The sequence below is a fragment of the Ailuropoda melanoleuca genome, chromosome 3 (genome assembly GCF_002007445.2).
Source record: "Ailuropoda melanoleuca isolate Jingjing chromosome 3, ASM200744v2, whole genome shotgun sequence".
Classification (NCBI taxonomy): Eukaryota; Metazoa; Chordata; class Mammalia; order Carnivora; family Ursidae; genus Ailuropoda; species Ailuropoda melanoleuca.
The window spans coordinates 73930626-73952263 of record NC_048220.1 but is presented as its reverse complement, the minus strand read 5'-3'; the positions used below and the strand labels follow the sequence as shown (position 1 = coordinate 73952263).

The 21638-nt window shown below is 37.0% G+C and overlaps 1 protein-coding gene across 2 annotated transcripts in view; it reads left to right on the top strand.

Moving 5' to 3' along the window:
* Positions 1-21412, top strand: part of GIN1 (gypsy retrotransposon integrase 1) — a 33955-nt gene extending 12543 nt beyond the window's left edge. The window contains exons 2-6 of one of the 2 annotated variants that reach the window (XM_019803638.2): positions 6929-7234; positions 11882-12073; positions 12172-12348; positions 12836-13121; positions 20507-21412. In XM_019803638.2, coding sequence (XP_019659197.1) covers positions 7037-7234; positions 11882-12073; positions 12172-12348; positions 12836-13121; positions 20507-20781 — 1128 coding nt within the window. In that variant the 5' untranslated portion in view covers positions 6929-7036 and the 3' untranslated portion in view covers positions 20782-21412. The remainder of the gene's footprint in view (positions 1-6928; positions 7235-11881; positions 12074-12171; positions 12349-12835; positions 13122-20506) is intronic. The other variant, XM_002923085.4, reaches the window with a different exon arrangement.
* The last annotated feature ends 226 nt before the right edge of the window (positions 21413-21638 follow it).

Below are 21638 nucleotides of genomic sequence, written 5' to 3'. Positions count from 1 at the left end.
TGAGACAGCAGACTGAGAAGGGAGCTCCGGGAGCGCACGCGGGACGGCTGGCGGTTGGCGGGCCACCTGCACGGGGGAGCAGGCGGACTCGCGGATGGCACCCGCGAGACAGCAGACAGAACGCGAGCTCCAGGAGCGCGCGCGCAGGGCGGCTGGCGGGCCACCTGCACCGGGGAGCGGGCGGACCTTGGACCCACACTCTGGAAACGGCAGACTGAGTCCGTGAGCCGGGAGCGTGCACCACCAAGCATCTCACGGAGCTCCGGAGCTCCGGTGTGCTCACTGGATCGAGGCTGAGACCGGGAGCTCCGGGAGCGTCCGCGGGGCGGCTGGCGGCTGGAGGGCCACCTGCACGGGGGAGCAGGCGGACTCGCGGTCAGCACCCGTGAGACACCAGACTGAGACGGGGAGCTCCGGGAGCCCGCGCGGGGCGGCTGGCGGCGGGCGGGGTTGGAAACACAAAGGACAGAGACGTGCCGGCCCTGGAAGTGAGGGCTGGGACGCCGGGTGTGGGGCGCACAGCCCGGGATGCTGCAGGGTTGAGCAGCACCAACAGAAACAGAGTTAAAGTGGCCAGAACATCAGTGGAGAACGATCCGCGATCCCTCTGTTCTGAGACAGAGGCTGAATTTCAGCCGCTGCTGCTCTCTCAGAAGAGGCATAGCAAACCGCCAGGGAAAGCCGCCAGAGAACAAAAGCCCGGAAATACCGGCTCACAGGGTGCCCATCCCCATCCCCCCTCGCAAGGGACACAGAGACTCTACCCAAACAGGGTTTTCTGAGTACCTGCAGGCAGGCCCCTCCCCCAGAAGGCAGGCTGAAAAATCAAGAAGCCCACAACCCGGAGCGCCTGAGTGGCGCAGTCACCAAGCACCTGTCTTCGGATTAGGGTGTGATCACAACGCTCCGTAAGGAGTCCTTCATCGGGCTTCTCCACCGGGAACCTGCTTCTTCCTCTCCCACTCCTCTGCTTGGGTTCCCTTTCTTGCTGACTGTCTCTCTCTCTCTCAAATAAATAAATAAACTCTTTAAGGAAGAAGCCCACATCCCTAAGATCTCTATAAAACAAGGGCGCACGGCCTGGGTCCCAGTCAACACTTGGGCTCTGGACAACCCTGCAATCTCTCTTCATCAGAATGACGAGAAGGAGAAGTCCCCCCCAGCAAAGAAAAGATAATGAGTCTGTGGCCTCTGCCACAGAATTGGCCTCGGCCACAGAATTAATACATATGGATGTATCCCAATTATCAGAAATGGAATTCAGAGCAACAATGGTCAAGATGATGAGTAAACTTGAAAAAAGCATCAGAGAAAGCGTTGCTGAGAATATAGAATCCCTAAGGGCAGAAATGAGAGCGAATCTGACAGAAATTAAAAATTCTATGAGCCAAATGCAGTCAAAACTAGAGGCTCTGACGGCCAGGGTCACCGAGGCAGAGGAACGCGTTAGCGAATTGGAGGATGGGTTAGTAGAAGAAAAAACGAAAATAGAAGCTGGTCTTAAAAAAATCCACGCCCACGAATGTAGATTACGGGAGATTACTGACTCTATGAAACGATCCAATGTCAGAATCATCGGCATCCCTGAAGGGGTGGAGAAAAACAGAGGTCTAGAAGAGATATTTGAACAAATTGTAGCTGAAAACTTCCCTAATCTAGCAAGGGAAACAAGCATTCGTGTCCAAGAGGCAGAGAGGACCCCATCCAAGCTCAACCAGGACAAACCTACGCCACGGCATGTCATAGTGCAATTCGCAAATATTAGATCCAAGGATACAGTATTGAAAGCGGCCAGGGCAAAGAAATTTCTCACGTACCAAGGCAAAGGTATCAGGATTACGTCAGACCTGTCTACAGAGACCTGGAATGAGAGAAAGGCTTGGGGGGGCATTTTTAAAGCTCTTTCAGAGAAAAACATGCAGCCAAGGATCCTTTATCCAGCAAAGCTGTCATTCAGAATTGATGGAGAAATAAAGACGTTCCAAAATCGCCAATCATTAACCAATTTCGTAACCACGAAACCAGCCCTACAGGAGATATTAAGGGGGGCTCTATAAAGGTAAAAAGGCCCCAAGAGTGATACAGAGCAGCAAGTCACAACCGATACAAAGACTTTAAAGAGAAATGGCATCATTAAAATCATATCTGTCAATAATCTCTATCAATCTAAATGGCTTAAACTCTCCCATAAAACGCCACAGGGTTGCAGATTGGATAAAAAGACATGACCCATCCATTTGCTGTCTACAAGAGACTCATTTTGAACCCAAAGATGCATTCAGACTTAGAGTAAGGGGATGGAGTACCATCTTCCACGCAAATGGACCTCAAAAGAAAGCTGGAGTAGCAATTCTCATATCAGATAGACTGGATTTTAAACTAGAGGCCATAGAGAGAGATACAGAAGGGCACTATATTATTCTTAAAGGAAGTATTCAACAAGTGGATATGACAATTATTAATATATATGCCCCCAACAGGGGAGCAGCAAGATACACAAGCCAACTCTTAACCAAAATAAAGAGACATATAGATAAGAACACAGTAATAGTAGGGGACCTCAACACCCCACTATCAGAAATAGACAGAACACCCTGGCAAAAACTAAGCAAAGAATCAAAGGCTTTGAATGCCATACTCGACGAGTTGGACCTCATAGATATATATAGAACACTACACCCCAGAACCAAAGAATACTCATTCTATTCAAATGCCCATGGAACATTCTCAAGAATAGATCATGCTCTGGGACACAAAACAGGTCTCAGCCAATACCAAAAGATTGAAATTATCCCCTGCATATTCTCAGACCACAACGCTCTGAAATTGGAACTCAACCACAAGGAAAAACCTGGAAGAAACTCAAACACTTGGAGGCTAAGAACCATCCTGCTCAAGAATGACTCGATAAACCAGGAAATCAAAAAACAAATTAAACAATTTATGGAGACCAACGAGAATGAATACACAACGGTCCAAAACCTATGGGATACTGCAAAGGCAGTCCTAAGGGGGAAATACATAGCCATCCAAGCCTCACTCAAAAGAATAGAAAAATCTAAAATGCAGTTTCTATATTCTCACCTCAAGAAACTGGAACAGCAACAGAGGGACAGGCCTAACCCACTGACAAGGAAGGAGTTGACCAAGATTAGAGCAGAAATCAATGAATTAGAAACCAGAAGCACAGTAGAGCAGATCAACAGGACTAGAAGCTGGTTCTTTGAGAGAATCCATAAAATTGATAGACCACTGGCAAAACTTGTCCAAAAACAAAGAGAAAGGACTGAGATTATTAAAATTATGACTGAAAAGGGAGAGGTCACGACCAGCACCATTGAAATTGCAAGGATTATTAGAAACTTTTATCAACAGCTATATGCCAAAAAACTAAACAATCTGGAAGAGATGGAGGCCTTCCTGGAAACCTATAAACTACCAAGACTGAAACAGGAAGAAATAGATTTCTTAAATAGGCCAATTAACTATGAAGAAATTGAGTCAGTGATAAACAACCTTCCAAATAATAAAACTCCAGGCCCAGACGGTTTTCCTGGGGAATTCTACCAAACATTCAAAGAAGAAATAATACCTATTCTCCTAAAGCTATTTCAAAAAATAGAAACAGAAGGAAAGCTACCAAACTCATTCTATGAGGCTAATATTACCTTGATCCCCAAACCAGGCAAAGACCCCCTCAAAAAGGAGAATTACAGACCGATTTCTCTAATGAATATGGATGCCAAAATCCTCAACAAGATCCTTGCTAATAGAATCCAACAGTACATTAAAAGGATTATCCATCATGACCAAGTGGGATTCATACCTGGGATGCAAGCATGGTTCAACACTCGCAAATCAATCAATGTGATACATCATATCAACAAGAAAAGACTCAAGAACCATATGATCCTCTCAATTGATGCAGAAAAAGCATTTGACAAAATACAGCATCCTTTCCTGATTAAAACCCTTCAGAGTGTAGGAATAGAGGGTACATTTCTCAATCTCATAAAAGCCATCTATGAAAAGCCTACTGCAAGCATTATTCTCAATGGGGAAAAGCTGGAAGCCTTTCCCTTAAGATCAGGAACACGACAAGGATGCCCACTCTCGCCACTATTATTCAACATAGTACTAGAAGTCCTTGCAACAGCAATCAGAAGACAAAAAGGGATCAAAGGTATCCAAATCGGCAAAGAAGAAGTCAAACTGTCTCTCTTTGCAGATGACATGATACTCTATATGGAAAACCCAAAGGAATCCACTCCCAAACTATTAGAAGTTATAGAACAATTCAGTAAGGTGGCAGGATACAAAATCAATGCCCAGAAATCAGTTGCATTTCTATACACGAATAACGAGACTGAAGAAAGAGAAATTAGGGAATCCATCCCATTTACAATAACACCAAAAACCATACGTTACCTTGGAATTAACTTAACCAGAGACGTAAAGGACCTATATCCTAGAAACTATAGATCACTTTTGAAAGATATTGAGGAAGACATAAAAAGATGGAAAAATATTCCATGCTCATGGATTGGAAGAATTAACATAGTTAAAATGTCCATACTACCCAGAGCAATCTACACTTTCAATGCTATCCCGATCAAAATACCGAGGACATTTTTCAAAGAACTGGAACAAATAGTCCTTAAATTTGTATGGAACCAGAAAAGGCCCCGAATCTCCAAGGAACTGTTGAAAAGGAAAAACAAAGCTGGGGGCATCACAATGCCGGATTTCGAGCTGTACTACAAAGCTGTGATCACAAAGACAGCATGGTACTGGCACAAAAACAGACACATCGACCAATGGAACAGAATAGAGAACCCAGAAATGGACCCTCGGCTCTTTGGGCAACTAATCTTTGATAAAGCAGGAAAAAACATCCGGTGGAAAAAAGACAGTCTCTTCAATAAATGGTGCTGGGAAAATTGGACAGCTACATGCAAAAGAATGAAACTTGACCACTCTCTCACACCATACACAAAAATAAACTCCAAATGGATGAAAGACCTCAATGTGAGACAGGAATCCATCAAAATTCTAGAGGAGAACATAGGCAACAACTTCTATGACATCGGCCAGAGCAACCTTTTTCACGACACATCGCCAAAGGCAAGAGAAATAAAAGATAAAATGAACTTATGGGACTTTATCAGGATAAAGAGCTTCTGCACAGCCAAGGAAACAGTCAAAAAAACTAAGAGACAGCCCACGGAATGGGAGAATATATTTGCAAAGGACACCACAGATAAAGGACTGGTATCCAAGATCTACAAAGAACTTCTCAAACTCAATACACGAGAAACAAATAAACAAATCATAAAATGGGCAGAAGATATGAACAGACACTTTTCCAATGAAGACATACAAATGGCTAACAGACACATGAAAAAATGTTCAAAATCATTAGCCATCAGGGAAATTCAAATCAAAACCACACTGAGATACCACCTTACGCCAGTTAGAATGGCAAAGATAGACAAGGCAAGAAACAACAATTGTTGGAGAGGATGTGGAGAAAGGGGATCCCTCCTACATTGTTGGTGGGAATGCAAGTTGGTACAGCCACTCTGGAAAACAGTGTGGAGGTCCCTTAAAAAGTTAAAAATTGAACTACCCTATGACCCAGCCATTGCACTACTGGGTGTTTACCCCAAAGATACAGACGTAGTAAAGAGAAGGGCCATATGCACCCCAATGTTCATAGCTGCATTGTCCACAATAGCCAAATCATGGAAGGAGCCGAGATGCCCTTCAACAGATGACTGGATTAAGAAGCTGTGGTCCATATATACAATGGAATATTACTCAGCTATCAGAAAGAACGAATTCTCAACATTTGCTGCAACATGGACGGCACTGGAGGAGATAATGCTAAGTGAAATAAGTCAAGCAGAGAAAGACAATTATCATATGATTTCTCTCATCTATGGAACATAAGAACTAGGATGATCGGTAGGGGAAGAAAGGGATAAAGAAAAGGGGGGTAATCAGAAGGGGGAATGAAACATGAGAGACTATGGACTATGAGAAACAAACTGAAGACTTCAGAGGGGAGGGGGTGGGGGAATGGGATAGACTGGTGATGGGTAGTAAGGAGGGCACGTATTGCATGGTGCACTGGGTGTTATACGCAACTAATGAAGCATCAAACTTTACATCGGAATCTGGGGATGTACTGTATGGTGATTAACATAATATAATAAAATAAAAAAAAAGAAAAAAAAAGAAAACTTTTGATTAAAAGTAACTGTAATGCAAAGAGAGTTTATAAAATTTTGTTCACAAGTCCGTTTGAAAGTGGTTTTCAAAGTGGAGTTCTAGAAGTATGTTGAGCATTGGCACCATCCATGTTAATCAGTTCTCATCCCACTCACATTTAAAGCTTCATGACAGCATGGGCTTTGTTTTTGTTCTTTCTGTTTTCCTGGGACTTTGTGGAATTTTTGGCACCTGTAAATATTTTTTGAATAAAATTACATTTTAATACTGTAGGAATAGATCAATGAATGAATTTATTAGAATAACTTTAAAAGAAAGAATCTTTTGTTTATAGAAATTATTATGCAATAATTCAGATACTGATGTAAAAATACAACAAATCTGATGTAAGAAATTTGTCTCAAGATTTATTCACAAAATAAATGTTTGTTGAATGTAAACTAGAGTTATGTTCCATGTGAATAAGACCAGTCCCTTAAGGTAGTCACTGGATTGTAATAGCAAGTAATTTTTGCTTATTATTCTCAACAGAAGGTTTTATTCTATTCTGAGAATAGTCTAAAAGTTTCTCCTTCAAAACACAAAGTAACTATTAGCCGTTTTAATAAAAACTTCACATTTATAAGACTGCTTTTGTTATGTTGAATGTATTAATATCTGTATATCTTTTTCTTATTGTGTGCCTGTTTTATAGGTATATGCTTGTCAGCATTGCCAAGTGGCAAAAAATACAGTTATTCTAGCACCGAAACAACACCTTCTCAAGGTGGAGAATCCATGGAGTATAGTTACTGTTGATCTGATGGGCCCATTTCATGCAAGCAACAGAAGTCATGTTTATACTCTAATCATGACAGATTTGTTCACAAAATGGGTTGTGATTTTGCCTCTCTGTGATGTTTCAGCATCAGAAATTTCTAAAGCTATTATCAGTATATTTTTCTTATATGGACCTCCTCAGAAAATAATAATGGACCAAAGAGAAGAGTTCATTCATGAGGTAAGACAAATAATTAGTTAGGTCTAAGAGTTTATTTTACTTACCTTTCATTGCCTAGCACACCTATGCATTGTAGGGTTCTTAGTAACTTTATATAAATTACTACAGATGTAGAATTTAATATTGTGTAGCAAAAGGGTGGCTGAACTGGAAATTAAGAGACCAGGATTTTTGTATTAATTGTGCAACTGAGTAATTGTAAATCTATCTTCAGTTTTCGTGAAACTAAAATGAGGAAGTTGGATCAAATAATCCTTGTTTACTTCTAGCTTAAAAATTCTGTGATTGGGGGCCCCTGGCTGGCTCAGTGGGTAGAGCGTGTGACTCTTGATCTCAGCATTGTAAGTTCAAGCCCCACATTGGGTGTAGAGATTACTTAAAAATAAAATCTTTAAAAAAAAAATTCTATGATTGACATATAGAGGGAGAATTGACTAAACAGAGGAATAGATCATGTTTATGAATGAGAATATTCAATATTGAAAGGTATTGATTTTTCCCAAATCAAAATTAATTTATATAATTAACTTCTAATCAGCATTAATATGGAGGGAGCTTTTCTCTTTCCCTCACCTTTTTCCAGATTAAGTTAACTTGAAAGAATATGCAGGGAAGAATATGTATGAAAATTCTAAAAAAGGAACAGTGACTATGACACTTAAGGCATATTTTTAAATTTTCATAATTAAACAGAGTACTGGTATAAGAAAAACATCAGACACAGCTAGACATATTTAATTCTGTCATCAAGAAGTTATAGCAAACACATGTAAAATGTTATCTACCCAGGAAGCTTATTCTACCCAGAGACACAGTGCCTAGGATTTTTTTCTTTTTTAAGTTTAATCTTTTTTTTTTTTTTTTTTTTTTTATTAAAAAAAAAAAAAAAAAAAAAAGAGAAGCAGACTCCTCACTGAGCAGAGAGCCCAACGTGGGGCTCGATCCCAGTACCCTGAGATTATGACCTGAACTGAAGGCAGATGCTTAACTGACTGAGCCACCTAGGTGCCCCTCGGTGCCTAAGGTTTTTATTGAGAGCTGGTCACAAAGGCACCCTCCACCTGGTTTGTACCAAAATCCTAGATTCCTAAAGGAAAAAAGGTGTTCAGCATAAACCACCTTGTCTGTATAGTTTAGGCACTGTGAGCCACCTATGTCAGTAAGGGAATGGTGGAAACCCTCCCAAAATCCAAGTTCCTAGTCCCTGAGTGGTTCAGTTGGTTTAGCATTGGACTATTGATTTCACTCAGGTCATAATCTCAGGGTCCTGGGTTTGAGCCCCATGTTGGCTCTGTGCTCAGCACGGATTCTGCTTATCCCTCTCCCTCTTTGTTCCTCCCTCCGGCTCCCATGCATTCGCGTGTGGGCGTGCATTCTCTCTCTTTCTTTCATAAGTAAATCTGTAAAAAAAAAAAAATGGAGAAGTGTTCAAATTAAATAGGAATGAATAATGCAAATGAAGACCATTTTAACTTATCTAAAACAAAAATGGTAATAATACTTTTTCTCCAGGGAATTGACTAAACATTCCAGATATTACATTATAGGGTGGTGGAATTTCTCTCATCTAGGATTGCTGAGGCACGTAGTCAAGAATAGTTACCTTGAAGAGACACCCTGACCCATAGCCAAGTTCATAGGAGCAAGCAGTAAAATTATTGTATTAAAGCTGAGACTTGAATGTGTTCTGTAACTACCACATAATCTTGCCTGCCTTTACTGACACAGCAATGGTCAAAATGAGGTGTATGAAATAATCTAGTTTATGGGATAACAATGTTAGAACTTTTGCTTATATTTCTTTTTTATCTAATAAATAAGAAAGAAAGGAAGTTTTGCTAATAATGTGTACAGATGATTAATAGCATCCCGGATCGACAAGGCAGATGATTGTACATCACACTTGATATATGAAGGTATCTTGAGAAAAGTAAGATCCACAACATATAAGAGGTCGACAGTAGTCGCCTTGCTCATTCTTGGGTTTCAGTAGTAGTTGCGTTTCTGAATATTACCTAGTTTTCACCAAACTACTCCTCATGGAATAGCCAGGTGGCTTAAGTTTCTTACAGTGAAAACAAGGTAATACTAATAATGCTATCACCTATCAACCACAAGGTAATGATAGAGCTGACACTTCTACTTAACTTCTGGTACTAGTTCTTTTATAGGTGCATTAATCAGATGAAAACAAATAAGAACTAATTATATCTGATAGGATATTGGTCACCAAAATTCAAAATATCAAGACACTGATTTGAGATACTGATTTGCTTCCACCATAACTAATGAAAAGCCTCACCCTAAGTGCATATAGTGCTTAGAGATAAAAATAATGACAGTTATGAAGCTTATGAATCACCAGTTTTTCTGGTTTTTTAAAGTCATGTGATAATCTAGGACTTTGGAAATTTTACCAAAGGTAACAATAAATGTTTAAAAGCCTCTTCTGTGAAGTTTAATAGCATAAACTTAAAAATCACAGATGATTGAGAAAATTTGTTCTTTTTGCTGTGATTGTAAATGGCTTAAATATTAGCATAATGGTGACAAAATGAAATGTTTTCTTTTGTCAGCAAACACATACCAAACACTGCTAAAGTGTTGAAATAAGAGTAGAATATTACAGTGTGGATGCATACAGTGTGTATGTATTACACAGTTGGATAAAAATACAGATGTTTCAATAAAATGAATGAACTTTTTGTAAATTTCTGAAAGAAAGAAAATAAATGTTTCCAAAGGAAAATCCACTTCTTTGATTTTAATAATAGGTCTTATGGAAAACCAAAATTGTAACAGCTAATAGAATGTCTGGTTTGATGGGAGAAAAAAGGATCTGGGGTTAGAATTTCAGGCTGGCATCTCACAAATGAATTCACTGGATCATTCCTAGGCAACCTCTTGAAACAAAGAAGTTGTTTGACCCTTTTCCAGAGATCAATCATTTAAAAGCATTGATTATGACCTCAGATTGAGGATGACCCAAATGACACCAATTCTCTGAGATTTCTCTTTTTGTTTTTAAGATATTATTTTTAAGTAGTCCCTATACCCAGCGTGGGGCTTGAACTTACAACTCCAAGATCAAGAGTCGCATGCTCTACCCATTGATCCAGGCAGGTGCCCCTCTAGGATTTTTTTTTTTTTTGATACCATTTTAAGTACTTTTGACTTAAAAGATTAAAAGGAGGGGCACCTTGGTGGCTCAGTTGGTTAAGCATCCCACTCTTGGTTTCGGCTCAGGTCGTGATCTCATGGTCACGGGATCAGCCCCTCATTAAGCTCTGCACTCAGCACAATCTGCTTGGGATTCTCTCCCTCTTCTCCCCTCCCCCAACTGGTGCTCTCTCGCTCTCTCAAAAAATAAATCTTTTTTAAAAAAAAGATAAAAAGGAGGCAACCTACATTAGTACGTATATCAGCTAGGAACTGTATTAGCTACAAGTAAGAGAATTCCTCTCCTGCCCAATATATAAAAGGTAAAAGAAGGCCGAACTGTCTAAGGTTGAAAGGGTAACCTGAATGTCTTTGGAAACCCATGCTTCTAGTTTTCTGTTCCACCATCTTTGAGATGTGACTTTCAGTCTTATGTTCACAATGTGGCTGCCAGAGCCCATGCCATAGAAATCTATATTTCAGACAGAAAGAATGGGGAAGACAATAGACAAAAATACCTAGTAGCAGCTGAGTCTACCCAACAAGTTTTAAAAGCCCAACAGCTTCCACTTACATCTTTTTGACCAAAACTGTATCACATGACTACTCCTTCCTTACAAGGGAGCTTAGGAAATGTGGTTTTGGTTTTGGTGGGTTTTTGTACTAGCTTTACCTTTTTAGTTACTGTGATAGTACTTGTCTTCTTACAACTAGGCAACAAGAATACAATCTTTTAAAAGACAAGTTTTATTAACCAAAAGTTTACCCAGTTAAAAATAATACAAAAAAATAGTCTGAGGCGTAAGGTAGGAAAAATAAGTTATTTTACATTTTATAGACTTACTGTTAGAAGTTTTCTAAACTCATTTTGACTTTTTTAGGGCCTGCAGATAATAAATAACCACAACAATAATAGTAACATTACAAGTTATAAAGTGCTTAATATTTGCCAATAACTGTTCTGGTACTTTACAAACATCTACTCATATAATTCTGAAAAGGGTCTTGCATAGGATTTTTCTCATTTTACAGATGAGGAAACTGATTACACAGAATAGTTACTTGCTGAAGTCACGTAACTGGATTAACTGGATTATGTGACCTGGTGTGTGTTTGAGAAATTGTCTGCGGAATTAAAATGTTATATGAACTCGGAGTTGTGTTAAATTCTGGTCTTCCATTTCTTTACCGTATGTTTGGCAAGGCACTTTGCCTCCCAAAGCTTCTTATCTTTAAAATGGGGTTAATGAGAACACATGATTGTTGTAAGGTATAAAGACAGTAATGTAAAGCATCTTGGGTATCGACCAGTGGATAGTAAGGACTCAGGAAATGGTGATTGCTGTTTTAAATACAGTGTGTATGTTTTTATATAGAACTGGTATGGTTCAATCAAAAAGGCAAGATTCAGATTCTTTTGAAGCCTTTCAGTCAAGGGAAAAATAAAATATGAATTTTAAAGTCAACTTAGTTTTATATATTTTTCAGATCAATGTTGAACTGTGTGGATTGTTTGGCACAAAGCAAATTGTAATTTCTCATACCTCCCAAACTGTTAATCCATCTCAAAGTACACCTAGCACAATCAAAGCATTTCTTTCTAAACACTGTGCTGACCACCCAAACAACTGGGATGATCACCTATCAGCCATTTCGTTTGCCTTCAACATAACTCACTTGGTATGTGTCTTTTTATAATTGTGTACTTTTGAGTTATGACCGTTTTTTGGCTACATAAATAATTTATTACAAACTGTTGTTCATTTTCCTTAAAATAGGAGCCTCCTAAAAATACACCGTATTTCCAAATGTTTAATCGCAATCCTTATATGCCTGAGACTTCAGATATTCTTCGTGAAGTGGATGGTGATGATACAAGCATGTTTGCCAAAATTCTAGGTGCAATTAAAGAAGCTGATAAAATAATGGACAATAAGACAACTTCTGCAGGACAGGTGATTCTATTAATAGAAAACTCTATAAAAATCCATGAAGTAATTAAAAAAAATGTCAGCATACACACACACACGATGCACACACGCACATATAGTGTACATATGATCTACTAAGCCACATTTTTTTCTGTTAAATTCTGCTTTTGTCTTGATTACACAGTGTGCTTTATTAATTAAAAAATTCTGAGAGACGGTAATGGGAAAACCTTGTTCTTTGGAATCAAGGTGAGCTAAATTCATATTCCTGGTTTTATTGCTTTCCAGTTGTTTGATTTGGGCAAATTACTTAACCTGTCTTAGTTTAACTTGTAAAGTTGGGGTAATGATACTGATTTTGAAATACTACTTTTAAGAATTAAATGGGATTCGTGCCTGCTTTGTTTTAGTATCTCAATAAATAACCATATTGTTATTATCTGCATTTACCTTCAAGAAACTACAGCTCGTTCATCCCGTTGTTCTCCTTTTTTTTATTTTGCTCTTGTAGATGGAGAACAACAATCCTGATGAACTAAATAAAAGCAAAATTATTGTTAAAAAGAAACCAAAGCAGTTAAATCCATTTCATTTAAAAGTGGGTCATGAAGTTTTAAGACAAAGGAAAAATTGGTGGAAGGATGGTCGTTTCCAGTCTGAATGGGTTGGTCCTTGTGTCATAGACTATATTACGGAAAGTGGATGTGCTGTTCTAAGAGACAACACTGGGACTAGACTTAAAAGACCTATCAAAATGTCCCATCTTAAGCCCTATGTAAGAGAGTCCAGTGAACAAGGTAAGCATCTGTCACTTCTTTACATTTTTGCTTTCTGTGAATGAGGAGGGAAGTTAAAAATAATATAAGAATCTATCCTCAACCCAGCCAAAACCCCTTCTCTTAGTTAGGTTTTCTTTTCTCTTCTCATTTTTATAAAATGTGGTATAGTTTTAGACCTTAGGTATTCTGTTTTATTAGAATGACTTTTCTGAAACTGTCAGGCTTGTAAGAGATCTTATTCTGATTTCTAGTGTCCTTTTCACACATTTACCCCACAGTTCATATAGAAAATAACTAGACCTGTTTCACAGAAGGAAGAATTACGTCTTTTCTATTTTCACTTTCACAGTATTTTATTTGTCACTTTGTGTCTCAGTTTAGCATGAGAAAATATCAACTAAGATAAATGATGCCAAAACCAAACATACTATCCAGAATTCTGTTGTAAGATAAATGTACTAGGGAACTTTTAAAAAAGTGATTAATTTTTGGTGTTATGCCATAGACAGGTCATGATAGATGCAGGAGAGGGTATAGAGTGGGGTGTAATCAGAATGCTGTAAGGTGCTATAAGAAGAGATGATAGCCTGATCAAGATTATACTTTTCCCCACATGTGGTTCTGAACAGTCAGAAGGATATCCTGAGTTCTTTAACCCTTTCTTTCAGAGATTAAGAAATAAATGACATTTTGCTATGGCTTTCAGATTAAATCCCACTTAATGGAGACCGCTTTATTCCGTCCTAGTTTAACTGCTCCCTAGAGTTTCTCGGGGGTGGATAACTGAGAGGGAGTGAATTGGTACCTCAACCAATTAATTTTGCTTTTCCTATAAAGAAAAATAAAGCATCAATATCATTTGAATATGAGTAACAATTAATGGAAGGTGAATTTTGTACATTTTTTAACAAGTGAGTTTTTTAAGAGGCTTAAGTGAGTATTACAAGAGCAACAATAATAATACTAATTTTATTTTTTTAGGATTAAAAAGCCTTGGGGGGTGCTTAGTAAATAGCTCAACTTTACTTCTGATCTGGATCCAAACTCTCAAGTTAAAAACTCTTAGAACCGTTCCTTCTGCTTGTGACAGCCTGATTGCTCTATTAGTAAACTTACTTTGGACTGTCCTAATTCTGAAAGCTCAGTTACCTTCATTCTCTTTGTTGAAAGATTGGCGCATTCATTCATTGTACTTCTTCTCAGTACTGAGCTGCTCTTTGTGATTTATGTCTTATGCAAGGAAGTAGGAAAAAAAAGATTATACAGGTACATGTTGTCCTTTCTTCTCTCGCAAGATTTTCTCCCTAACCTCAGCATTCAGGACTCACTGCCTTCTAATGTGTTAACCTTCCTTAATTAATACAAAATTTACATTTAAAATGCTGCTGTATCAGGGTCTGCTTCAACATTTTGCAATTTGCTCTTGCCAAAGACTTTCTCAGAAAGGAGTCCGAGCATTTTGCTACTCCTGCATATTTCAGAATCTAATTGAGTAGAACAGTCTAAACGGAGGCAGTCTAATTTTTCTCATGCTCGAATTCTCTGCAGATACTTCTTCCAGTAATATAAAGGAAATTGTAATATTAGTACTAGCATACATGTAAGACACTGAGGTAGATGGATAAGATTGTTTTTTCTTGTTAACCAAAAGAAATGTGATCCGGCCATCTTGGAATGTGGTTCTTGATTACTATTTGTTCCTTATTTTGTGTTTCTTTTCTTTGTAGAAATTAAAAATAAATGTGATTTCTGCCATCTTTTTTTTCAGTATCACATATTATCCTGAAAATCTTTACCTCAGAAGCTGATTTTAAAGAGCCCTTGGATTGAATGTAAAGCATACTAAATGTCTTTGAATGTCTTAAATCTTATTCTTTCATTTGACATAAATTTGGAAGAGGTATAGCCAAAAGAACTATGAATTTGCCTGTACTTGTCATTGCTACTCTTACCAGCTGTGAGATCTCGTAGCTGTTTTAAAGACTCACTGTCCAACGTAGATAAGCTTCTGTTGCCAACTACTTATCCATTCTTATCTAGAACATAATGTAGAGGGAGCACATTCAGTACTAGGTCTACAATATTTCTCTTTGCTATTTTAAGCAGGCCTATGTCATTTTGTCTAGTTCAATGCCAGGTACTCAAGACTAATTATTTGTGTAAGTTTTATGACATACCGTAGTATCTTTTTGTAATTATAACATTCCCCTCTGAAAACAAAACTATTACTGACTCATTATTCTATCCAATATAGATTTTGAGGAGTTTTATTGTTTTGTTTTGAAGAGGAGTTGTGATAGATTTCTGTCCACTGGTTGTCCTTCACAATTCCTGAGATGGTTTTCATTATTTTATAAGTTTCCTATTGATGCTATAACAAATTACCATAAATTTAATGGTATAAAACATATGTCTTACAGTTAGAATAACTGTTAGAATAGCTTAGAATTCCAACATAGATAGGTCTTACTGAGCTAAAATCAGGCATTGACAGGGCTGTGTTCCTTTCTGGAGGCCTTAAAAAAGAACCTATTTCCTTGCCTTTTTGCCTTTTCCACTAGCCTTTTAGGGGATGTCCACATTGCTTGGCTTGTCTCCTGCAATGTCTTCAAAGTCAGCAATGACAGGTAGAGTCCTCATATCACAGTCACTGCAGCCTTCTCTCTTCTTCCTCCTTCCACAGTTAAGGACCCTTGTCATTGGGCCCATCTGGATAACGCAGAATAGTCTCCCTATTTTAGGGTCAGCTAGTTATCGGCCTTTAATTCCATCACTTCTCTAATTCTCCTTTGTCATGTAAGGTAATGTATTTACAGGTTCCGGGGAGTTTTAGTATATGAACATCTTTAGAGGCCCATTATTCTCCCTACATTCATGAAAAAAAACAAATCTTAGTTCTTTATTATTAAGCCTATGATCTTTATTTTATTATTATTATTATTTTTTTTAAGATTTTATTTATTTATTTGACAGAGATAGAGACAGCCAGTGAGAGAGGGAACACAAGCAGGGGGAGTGGGAGAGGAAGAAGCAGGCTCATAGCAGAGGAGCCTGATGTGGGGCTCGATCCCGTAACGCCGGGATCACGCCCTGAGCCGAAGGCAGACACTTAACCGCTGTGCCACCCAGGCGCCCCTATTTTATTATTAATATAATTTGTCCTAAGAGCCTCCCTTTGGACTCCTAGTTGTATAATCTCTAAGCTGAGAGTCATTCAGTTCTCTGTTGTTAGTATTGGTTATCTAGTATAGTGACAATTGTGTAATATCAAATTATAGTTGTTTTATCATAAGAAAGGATGGATATACTAGTGTGGCAGCGCATTCTAATAATTTTAGGATTATCAGGCCATATATAGTATTAGTCTGGTCACCTCTTTTCAGAATAAGAAATTTTAGTATCCAAAAACCGTGTACTTTATGTTTGACAAAATAAATTAATCCAAATCACTCTGACCTTTCTGAGACTTTAATTTCAACTTATTTTTCTCCTTAGAGAAGTTTAAAAATTTATTTCTTAATTTCATTTTTTTACTCCTTAAAACTGCGTAAGGAAAAGTATGTCAAAACTGCTGATAACACCTTACCTCCACTTGTAAAAACTTAAAGACTTAATTATTCAGTCTGGTCAAAACTGAAATCATGCTTTCATCAAACAAGTGTCATAATGATAATTAAATTAAAATTAATTAATAGAATAAAAAATAAAGTTTATCGTGAATACGACTGAATACAAAAATGTTTTACTATGGTATGTTTACCTCTCTCTCTCTATCTTGGGGGCAAAAATTTATCTTGTTCTTTTTCATATCCCCAATTCAGGATTATCCTACATCAGTACTATCCAATAGATATATATAAAATGCAAAAATTATGTAGAAGTATAATTTTAAGTTTTCCAGTAACCACGTTAAAGTAAAAAGAAATATATGAAAATAATTTTAATAATATATTTGATATAACCCAGTGTGTCTGACTATTATTTAATCATAAGTACAGGGTCTCAAAAGTCTCTTTTCTGGTAATTTTTGGCAGTTTGTTTTGAAGTTAAAGAGCATTTCTGTTGCCTCTAGTAGATTTAGACCATAGTAGGAGTTGAAACATATTTGACCTTTCTGAATGAATGAGAATTTGGGGGCTTTTTTCTATACAAACAAGGCTTGAAATCTCCAGAGTAATTTTCCGTTGCATATAAAATGATTTGTATAGAATTTGCCAGGTATAGTTCTTGTTCTCTACAGTTTTATTACAATAGGTACTTTTTTTAAATTGGTACATTAAAATTTATCACTTATTTAAAAGAAAAAGTATGTGTATTATATAAAGACATATACACATATATAGATATATGACACATAGAAACTCTCCTCTTACAAACAAGTGAGGTTGATAAAGTCCATTTGTTTCAAAGTCTAGTGTAATTAAGAGGTGTTTAAGCTCAAGGTCTGTGAATGCATTTCCAGGACATCAGAGTGGCAACTTTTAAGAGCTTTACATCTATGCATATTTTCCCCTGCACATATTTTTCTAAAAGAGACATGCTTTATCTGTATGGAAAAAAATTTTTGAGACTGAAAACCTACTTCATTAAAGATTTTTGCAAGGATCTTTGGAAATACCTTAAATCTATGCTATCTGCTGTCACCAATACTTTGTAGCAACGAGGAGGCTTTGAAACTATGGAATTCCTGTGGCTTATTTGAAAAATTTCATTAGCAATACCTTTATCATACCTAACCTTTTAAAGTTCTCTTATATATTAGTGTCTAGCCTTCTCCAGTATTACAAACCTAAGAGGGAAATGAACTTTGATGTTGAACCTCTAAGCAGCACATTCTGAAAGTATTTCAAATGTATTGATCATGTTTTTTGCTTTCTTGCTGCTCTTGGGCAATAGCAATTCTCATGAGTTTGTATGATTTGGTTTTTATCTTTCAGAATTGTTCTCTTGTCCAGCAATTCACCCCATGCTAACATACAAAAATCAGTTGGCCATACTTATGTTTTCATCATAAATATGTATATCTTACCATCTTTTTCAATCTAATTACTACTTTTGCATGAATAAGAATTGGTGGGGTAAAACTTGGAAAACCTCTCAAAACTAAAATACCAAGTTATACTTTGCCTAATGAAGAACAGAATGGGCAAAAGTAAATGTCCATACAAACCCAAGTCCACGTAGGCCGTCTGTGGGTAGAGAGCAGCATTTGATCTTTTTAAATTTTTAAATCAAAAGTTCTTTTTTTTATTTTAATGTTTTTTTATTACATTATGTTAATCACCACACAGTACATCCCTGGTTTCTGATGTAAAGTTCGATGACTCGAACTCATCAGCTGCATATAACACCCAGTGCACCCAGTGTTTCTGATGTAAAGTTCGATGACTCGATGACTCATCAGCTGCGTATAACACCCAGTGCACCATGCAATACGTGCTCTCCTTACTACCCATCACCAGTCTATCCCATTCCCCCACCGCCCTCCCCTCTGAAGCCCTCAGTTTGTTTCTCAGAGTCCATAGTCTCTCATGCTTCATTCCCTTCTGATTACCCCCCCTTTCTTTATCCCTTTCTTCCCCTACCAATCTTCCTAGTTCTTATGTTCCATAGATGAGAGAAATCATATGATAGTTGTCTTTCTCTGCTTGACTTATTTCACTTAGCATTATCTCCTCCAGTGCCGTCCATGTTGCAGCAAATGTTGAGAATTCGTTCTTTCTGATAGCTGAGTAATATTCCATTGTATATATGGACCACAGCTTCTTAATCCAGTCATCTGTTGAAGGGCATCTCGGCTCCTTCCATGATTTGGCTATTGTGGACAATGCAGCTATGAACATTGGGGTGCATATGGCCCTTCTCTTTACTACGTCTGTATCTTTGGGGTAAACACCCAGTAGTGCAATGGCTGGGTCATAGGGTAGTTCAATTTTTAACTTTTTAAGGGACCTCCACACTGTTTTCCAGAGTGGCTGTACCAACTTGCATTCCCACCAACAATGTAGGAGGGATCCCCTTTCTCCACATCCTCTCCAGCAATTGTTGTTTCTTGCCTTGTCAATTTTTGCCATTCTAACTGGCGTAAGGTGGTATCTTAGTGTGGTTTTGATTCTAATTTCCCTGATGGCTAATGATTTTGTACATTTTTTCATGTGTCTGTTAGCTATTTGTATGTCATCTTAAATCAAAAGTTCTTAAATGTGTAAACTTATGGGATTGGAATAGGTTCAGTGAGGTTTTCACATATTAGTACAAGAATGGGTAGAATAAGATTGTGTTACAGGACTTATTAGGGAATTTATCTGCTCTGAGAAACTTTCCTGGATTTCTAATCTAATGGGCAACTAATCTTCCTTTTGCTATTTCTTGAACTTGAAATTTGAGGGCTCTTTAAGCTATTCAAATCTTAAAGAGAATCATTTTTGTTTTGGGAGAAAATCCAGAAAGAGAAGGCAGGGGTCCAGGAAGTTAATCATCTGTGGTAGTAGAGTTCCTTGTTGTAAAGAATTAAAATATTAGGTTGGGAGGAATCTTTTTATATGCATTATCCTTTTTTTTTTTTATGAAGATGCTACTGCTTTGCCATCAATTTAACATTCATATTAAGCATTTTTTTTCCTGATACTGATGATAAATTCACTCAAAATAGAATAAAATGCTGACAAGGGAAATTCCTTGTCAGTATTTCAGTATGAATTTAGCTCCACCTTAAAAATTCATGAGCATTTTGGTATTAAATTAGACTTAAGCCAAGCATTTTAAACTTCCTACTCACATATAAGCCTGCCTACTTACCTCTATCATATAAGCCTGATTCTAGTAACTGCCGTATAAGCCTGATGCTAGTAACTTCATCTTCATTTTAGTTTATAATTTCATATTATAAACAACTCGCTATTATTGTCCTAATTATAAACAACTTGGCATTATTGTACTAATATGGAGTCTATGAAGATTAAAGTTACAAATGTAACTATTTAATTTGTTAAATATCTTTCAGTATCCCATTAATTGACTCAGAAGTGCCTTGCAAAAGTATATCAAGCCTATCATCATCAAAAATAGAGTTTTATAACTTTACTTTTAATCTTTACAATAATCTTCAGACACTTCTACCCCCTCACACATATCTGCCAAAGACAGGTAAAAGGAACAGGAAAAGTTGGCTCTTTTAAAATCTTTGGTCTTTCCTGAATTCTGTATATATGAACTGTCAAATGTATGTATCATTTTATTCATCCTTTTACTGGTATATTTATTTAGTAGATAGGAGAACCCATGAGAAGTTAACTGTATAGTTAATTTTTATTACTTGGGATTTTACATTTAACATTGTTTAATTCTAAAATGATGTTTAATTGTAATTCTAAAAGATGAATTTATGATGTTTCTTCTTTCAGACAGTCTTTATCTCTTACAAGGTTCGGTAGTGGCAGATCATGACTACATTGGATTGCCTGAAATTCCAGTTGGAGCATACCAAGAAAATATTCTGGTAGAAGATGCAGCTATTGGCGTAGTCGATAATGAATTACTCACATCAAGCAAAGATCATGAACTATTAGAATTTAGAAATGCCAAAATCTCTCCATTGATAGAAGATCATAGTACTCTTGAAAAGCAGACTTTCAGCCTGTTGGACTCTTCAAACCAAGTCCTTGAGTATTTAAGTTAGTAAATATCAAAATTCATTTAAAGTGCTTGTTTAGAAAGTATAACTCCTTGAATCTTTATCTCTTCCATTTAAAAAAAGTTGTATAGAAGTGTCTTGACACTCTCTGAATGACTAAATCCTGAAGGTTTATTTTATAACTATTAATTTATGTAAGCTTGTGTCATGTTTGAATGTCAGTACGTATATATAAAGGCAAAGGAAGCATATAATATATGGAATTCACCTTTTCTTATGAAAATAGAATAGGCAAAGCATGATTGCTTCTGAGGAAGGAAGCTAAATTCCAGTTCAAGACTGTCAAATCTTTCTCTGGTATTGGTACCATGTTTTCAGTTTAATTTTTTTTTTTTTTTGGAGTATTTCTCCCCTTTAAAAAATAAGTTTGAACTACCTAGAATGGGATTAATAAATATTTATTCAACTATAACAATGAATTAAGTGAAACTTGTTTCTATGTCATTGAAACTTTTAAAATTAATATTCTAGGGAAGAATTTAGAGTCGTTTAATGGGCTCTTATAGGATATTGATAATTTCACCTTCTAGGCTCAGAACTTGTATCTGGATCTATATATTTTGGTTTGAAAACATTCGTGCATTTCCATAATATATACTAAAGTCAAAAGCACCCATTAATAAGATTTTTTTCTGCAATCTTAAGGAAGTAAATAATAATAAAATAACTAGTATCAGGGATTTTAAACTATAAACTATGATATTTATAAATTTATTCAACAAATATTTATTATAAAGCACTTTGAAGAATACTGTGGGAAAATTAAAGGATGAGTTAGACGTGTGTCTCATCTTCATAATAGGCTTACAGTCTGGTAAGGATTATAGGCCATATAAGCTATG